The 7,038-nt window shown below is 41.0% G+C and overlaps 1 protein-coding gene across 1 annotated transcript; it reads left to right on the top strand.

The window, feature by feature from the left end:
• Nucleotides 1-4,421: 4,421 nt before the first annotated feature.
• On the top strand, nt 4,422-6,008 carry LOC123256155 (polyhomeotic-like protein 3; the record flags this gene model as incomplete). Its single annotated transcript, XM_044684837.1, has 2 exons — nt 4,422-4,624; nt 5,850-6,008. Coding segments are annotated over 2 exons (362 nt in total), but the record flags the coding sequence as incomplete, so codon positions are not given.
• Nucleotides 6,009-7,038: the final 1,030 nt, after the last annotated feature.

The following is a 7,038-nucleotide window of genomic DNA, read 5'->3' as shown; positions in this document are numbered from 1 at the left end:
CCCGACATTTGAGTTGGTTTTGTTTTTTAAATTTACTTCTCTGGCTAAGGACCCCTTCACTGCTGGGGAATGCCCACGGGAGACACTCTCTGGCCTAGCAGGACGGAATGCCGGGCCCTGCGGGAGGTCTTGGAGACAGTGCACCGGAAATGAAATAAAATGAAATAAACCATTAAGAGTTATGAGGGACGGGGATACTGCTCCACCTGGGCTTCTCAGGGAGAAATAGAGGCCCAACACTCGGCAGGGAAATCCGGACTTTGTGCGCTGCATTTATAATGCGTGGAAAGTGCTTGGCAAACTCTAAAGAAAGACCTTGTTTTAAGGGTGTCTAGTTTGCCCAGTGGATGTGACCTCAGACACTTATTAGCTGTATGGCCCTGGGCAAGTCACCTAAATTCTATTATGTAACCCTTACAGTTCCTCTGCCAGAGAACCAATACACTGTCCATTCTAAGGTGGAAGGTGAGGATTTAAAAAAATAAAACTTTTTAAAATGTTCAATTGTACTCCTGACTCACTTCCTTCTAAATTCCTCATTTCTCTAGTTTTAGCTTTGTTGCCCAATCAGACAGCCTTTATTTACTGTGTGCTCTGAGGGTAAAAGGAGTCAGCTCCTGCCTCAAAGAACTTACCTGGTGGGAAGGGGAGAGAGACCCAGAAATACCCAGCAGGCTAATAGATGGTGATTTGGGCATGTGGACACAGCTGCAGGATGTCTCTTCCAGGTGCCCTGGACCTTTTCTCTTAGAATGCAGAAGTTTTTCTGGGAGAAACTTTTGGTTTTGGTTTTGTTTTCTGAAGTGCCTGGAACCTGGTGAGAGCTTAATGAGTGTTTTTTGGATGATTATATAGCAAACCTCAGAGACTGTCTTGTCTAACTCATCTTTACAGATGAAGAAATTGAGACATTAGGTGACTTGCCCTATGTCTTTTTTTAAAACCCTTACCTTCTTTCTGCCTTTGAATAAGTATAGAATAAGTATTCCAAGGCAGAATTTAGATAATTGATGTCAGATGACTTGTCTAGAAGCCTTAAGTCTTACTGATGGTGTCAGAAATACCATGTGAAGCCAGCTGCTTTAATTTGGGTGGGCATCCTGCCTACTACACCAGGTTGGTGGAATAGATTAATGTAGAGCTCTGTGGTCCATATAGTTGGATTTCATCAAAGGTAGAGGGTTTGGTGGTAAAAGAAGCATAGTTCCTGATTTCTAGAAGGCTTAAAAAAAATTTTTTTTTAACACTTACCTTCCATCTTGGAGTCAATACTGCGTATTGACTCCAAGGCAGAAGAGTGGTAAGGGCTAAGCAGTGAGGGTTAAATGACTTGCCCAGGGTTACACAGCTAGGAAGTGTCATGAAGTCAGGCTTGAACCTATGACTTCCCATCTCTGGACCTGGCTCTCAGGCCACTGAGCCACCTAGCTACCCCCAGAAGACTTTTAATAGAATGCTTCATTATATATAGTAAAGCTAATGTAAAAAAGTTGGGAAGTAGGCATATATGATTTAAGGTAAAGGATGAGTTATTAGGAATATTGCTTTATTTTTAGAGAAGGAATCAGCAGTAGTATTACTTGATAGTGGATGGGTTAGACCAAAGTGGTTGCTACCGCCTCCTGGTGGGTGCTGCAGTGATGACCACAGGTACATTTATCTTTCCTATTAATTGCTATTAAAATAAAAAAAATTAATTTCCAGGGAGCTAAGTAATATTTTTTCTGGAAAGGGGGCAGTAGGACAAAAAAGTTTGGGAACCACTGGGTTAGAGCAAGACCCTATGGTTGATGGTACCAGCCTAAGGCACTATGGCTTATGGATTTAGGGGTACAAGACTTGGAGTTTGCAGAAATATTATAAGTGTATATATGGTATGTATCATTATTGTCTAGTTCAGGGGCCCTCTTATGGTGAGACATTTATCACCCTTGAGGCATACTTCTAACACAGTGGAGGAAATAATTTTTACCATGAGAGAATAACACACATTTCTTGTTGAAGGACTTTGAAATACTTTAGCTTTGATGAAAGATGCCAGAAACATGTAAAAAAATGCATTTTATAAAATTATGTTTTAAGGTCAGTAAAAAAAAGAATTTTAAAATTAGTCAATGTGGATTTTCTATACATCAGATCAAACTTTTTTCATTTAGTGCATTTACATTCAAGCATAATTCATGTATAAACTTTTATATGTAATTATTTTATGGAAATCTAGTTTTATTGATAATAAAATATGAGATTTGTACATAAAAGGAAGCAAACATATCAGTAGTTTAAAAAGAGCATTAAAATCACCATACCACATTCTTTTCTATGAAATAGTAGAAAGAGCCTTCTTACCAGTGCTGTTGATAATGTAGTGATTCAGATTTCATTTATCTCCAAATTGCAAAGATCTGCAGCCAGATAAAGTATCTTATAGGGAGAAATCCATAGCTGTGTTGTTACTAGTTTCTAGCAATATAGAAACTCTGAAAATTAACCAGAAATAATTTTTTTTTTTAAACCCTTACCTTCCGTCTTGGAGTCAATACTGTGTATTGGCTCCAAGGCAGAAGAGTGGTAAGGGTAGGCAATGGGGGTCAAGTGACTTGCCCAGGGTCACACAGCTGGGAAGTCTGAGGCCAGATTTGAACCTAGGACCTCCCATCTCTAGGCCTGGCTCTCAATCCACTGAGCTACCCAGCTGCCCCTCAGAAATAAAATGTTAAGAGTTGTTTGTTTTAGCAAACCAGATTCTGTCAGTTATCAGGATCTTGACTTCTAAACAAATTTGTCACATTGGGAAAAATCAAGAAATTGGGAAAAATCTTGGTCCATGAAGGAGGTAGATTCAGTAAATGATGCAAGTTATAAAATTAGCATATGCTAATTTTATAGCGGCTCCTTGTAAAATTAATTTTTAAAGGGAATTGGGGGAGGTTATTGACAAGTTTCTTTTTTTCTTTTTTTTTCAATTCTCCCAATCTGTTATATGCCATTATTGTTCATTACACTATAATTAAATTTCATTATATACAATAAGATTAATGTGAAAAAGTTAGGAAGTAGGCAAATATGATTTAAGGCAAAGGATGAGTTATTAAGAATATTGCTTTATTTTGAGGGAAGTATAGGCTGGGACAAATAAGTAAAACTAAACTACTAGCCAAGAACTATCTGAGAGAAGACCCATGGGACCTATTTTAATGAATTGGTAGGAATAGTTTTTATTTGTGATTAGCAGATCTATTATATCTAAATAATTGTTGCTAAATATCAACGTGAAGAATCTATCTGTGATCACTGGAAGTCATAACCCCTCTTGTTTAATGTGAGAGTTGATTAGAGCAGTGTTGTCAAACTCAAATAGAAATGGAGGCCACTAAAATCTTACTGTAAGAATTCCTTTGGACCACAAATTGACTTAGAAAAGCACATATTATGCTGGCACCTTTGGTTGTTTTCTCCAGAGGTTCTGGACTCTCTCTTTTATTTAAAGAAAAAGAAGTGGCTTTGGTTTTGTTTTAGAAATATTATGAGCACATTGATATTTTTTCCCCCAAGACAATACATTTTGTAACTAGATTGAATAGTACTTGCCAGTAGGACTGTGTGCTTTTTAAATGTGTATCTATACACAGAAAATTTGAACAAGTTGAAAGATTCAACAACATTCAGTTAGGAGAAATACTGTATGCCAATCTATGAATAAAAGGCAGCTTATTTCTTGAGCCACTCTAGTTTCTGGTTTTTGTTTTTGTTTTTTGGTAGAAAATTTTGATATTGATTGGTTCAGAGACGAATGGTTGTTTTACAAAACAGATTGAATTATACATTACTTTGCTGAAAACAAGTGTAGCATTACTTAAACATGTACTGATACCAGTTTTTGAATGAGGGAACAGGGTGGGGTGCCTGGTGAATTTTTGCACTTCTTGAAAGTATACATTCTGAAAGCATTTTTGCTGTCGACAGATAAAATGTCTTCTGCTTCAGAAAAGAAAATCACATTTCAACATTATCTACATTTTCTTTTTTATTTATTTTGTTAATGTTTCCTCATTCTATTTTAATCCTCTTTGGCTGAACCCCAGAGTTTTGCAGCCATGTTTGACAAACCTCTGGATTAGGTGATCTCCAAGGTCCTTTTTATCTCCAAAATTCCATGATTTTTCAGAGATCTTAAGGCCTTCTTCCTGTAATTTATTTATAAATACCAATTTGCTTTAAAAACTTCATTACAAAGATGTACTTAATGTGCTTTGGATTATTAGAAATTCTGAGTTATGAATTATAGGTAGAATTTTGTGTTCAGAGCTATATTTGTGGGCACCTCTGTTCAGTTTGGGCCTTGCAAAATCCATAAAAGCATAAGTCTTTTTTTTTTTTTTTTGAGTATGTAGATTATATTTAAAGCACATTGATAGCAGCAGACATTGGCCTGACATCATTCTTTGTATTTTTTGCTAGTTTTAAGGAGCATCATAATAGTATGGACAATGAAGCAAACCCAGGAACATCCTCCATGTCAACAACTCCTAGCAGTACTGCCATCACCACTACCAGCACTTCTTCCTCAAGAACACCACAGCCACAAATCTCTGTTTATAGTGGCTCTGACCGACATTCTGTTCAGGTATGCCAGAAATTTCTAGGAGGCAGAGGAGCAATGGGGGTCTCTTGTTTTACTTTGAGGAAGGGTTGGGGCAGGGAAGCCACTGTTTACTTTTACCCTTTCCAGAGGCCCTTTATAAGACTCACAGGAGGTCTAGGGAAGGCTGTTGCTGTTTTGCAGCAGTTAAATATAGGTGATGCTTTCACATCATCTGAGACTAGTACTGCTTGTAAATATATAGCTTGTAGTGTCTGGGCAAGAGGAAGAAGTTAGGGCTTGAGAAGGCCAACTGAGCTTTCAAGATCATGAGGCATGCTCTGCCATTGCTGAGAGGGTGGGAAGCTGCCTTGGGGTCTTCTCCTCAGACCCAGCCCTAGAGTCATACGTGAAAAAAGCCCTTGGTTTGGGGGATAAGCTTTTTGGAACATAATAAAATATTCCAGGATGTTCTAGGGCCGTGTTGGCAAACCTATAGTACGCATGCTGGGGGCAGCACTCAGTCTCTAAAGGTTTGCCATCCCTGTAGATGTCCTTGCTGTGCCCTCCTTTAAGCAGAAAAGTGGGATTCTCTTTGTTCCTCTTTTCACGTGTGCTCGTGCCGCTGATTTGTTTAAGGAAGGGGCTTACGCTTTTTTTTTTTCTTTGCCAATGGACAGAAGGAATGAATTCAGTGTTCATAGCCATGAATAAAGCAATCTCTAAGGATTTCCCTTCAGTGTGCATCTTCATTAGATACTCAGAGATGAGGTCGGTGTTGGTGAAATATTTTGCTCAATCTGAGTAACTGCAACAGAGGGAACATTTAGGATCTGTTTTTTTTTTTTTTTTAATTTAGAATATTTTCTCATGGTTACATGATTCATGTTCTTTCCCTCTCCCCCACGCCCCTCCCTGTAGCCGACAATTCCACTGGGTTTTACATGGACCAAGACCTAATTCCATGTTACTGATAGTTGCCCTGGGGTGATCCTTTAGCATCTACATCCCCAATCACGTTCCCCATCAACTCATGTGTTCAAACAGTAGTTTTCTCCTGTGTTTTTGCTCCTACAGTTCTTCCTATTAATGTGGAGGGATCTGGTTTTAACACTAAGAAAGGCGTCTGCTGGCTCTCAGGTCCCAAGTTCTCTGGGACACGAGCGCCCTCCCGGCTGGGAAGCTCTTGTAGGACGAGGAATGTGCTGGAGTTTATGTGTTCTCTTACGATGCTTCTCTTGTGCCTTGTCTCTGCTGACTCCGCTTCCAGGTCATTCAGCAGACTCTGCACCGGCCCTCCAGCTCCGCGGCGCAGTACCTGCAGCAGATGTACGCCGCCCAGCAGCAGCACCTGATGCTGCACACGGCCGCGCTGCAGCAGCAGCACCACCTGAGCAGTTCCCAGCTCCAGAGCCTGGCCGCCGTGCAGGTCCGAGGGGAGGGGAGGGAGACACGCTGGGGATGGGGCAGCCGGGGAGGCCAGAGGCTTCCAGAAGCCTTCAGACGTTTTGGATTGCATTTCCATTGGTACTAGGTCAGAGCCTAATGATCAGTTTTTTCAATAAAAGTAATTTTGGAGAGCACCCCAAACCATCCCATCCTGGTGGGTGTAAGAGATCTTGATGGGGCTGCCCTGAGCCCTGCCAAGTAGCTACATATGATCCAAAGAACATGGAAACAAGAACAAGCTGACTAGGGTGGACCACCTTTCAGAGAAGACATGGGAGCTGCTTGGATTCACAACTGGGAGGGAGAGGAAGCTCCTCGAAGCAATCCTTAGACATAGCCTCGGACTTGTCTTTGGATAGCAAGCACAGGGGCTTCAGTTCCCCAGCCATGCAGGATGAGGTTCAGACAATGCTCCCATTTCCACACTCACCTCCTTCTTCAGAGTCTGTGCAGAACTGAGCAAAGCCTGACTGAAAGTGCCCTGGGGTATTTAATAAGGTGTTAGCATCCCATTTACCTCCCCCCAGAGTGGGCCAACAGCAGACCAACAAAGGGTGACCACTGCCCAAATGAAGGAACCCCAACTAGCTGGTCTATAGCCGCCCCATTACTATCTTCTCTTATAACAAAGCTTGTTCCCTTGCAGTGGAGCAGCCTGAGCTGTCAGTCCATTCTTTGGATGAGACCCTAATCCCCTTGCCCAAGTCATCCTCTGTTGCTGAAGCATCTAAAAATATACGTGCTTTGCTAGCAAGAGATCCCTAGTTGTTGCTGCTTCTTGGTAGGGTTTCCTGAAATCACAAAATGTCCTGGACAGAAGTGAGGGGATGGAATTCTGATGATTGCTCACATAGCCCCAGTTTCCCCATCACATCGGGGAGGTAGCAGTAGAATCCTAGACTGCTGGACAGCACAGCTAGTCCAGTAGAGTTGAACCAGTGTAGCCAGGAAAGAAAAACAAAAGATGCTTCAGCTTTTTGTTCTTAGTCAGAAGCCATGCTAACCTTAAC

Source organism: Gracilinanus agilis, unplaced genomic scaffold (genome assembly GCF_016433145.1).
Source record: "Gracilinanus agilis isolate LMUSP501 unplaced genomic scaffold, AgileGrace unplaced_scaffold56436, whole genome shotgun sequence".
NCBI classification, from domain to species: domain Eukaryota; kingdom Metazoa; phylum Chordata; class Mammalia; order Didelphimorphia; family Didelphidae; genus Gracilinanus; species Gracilinanus agilis.
The sequence above is the reverse complement of the archived record's forward strand: the minus strand, read 5'-3'. Positions and strand labels throughout refer to the sequence as shown.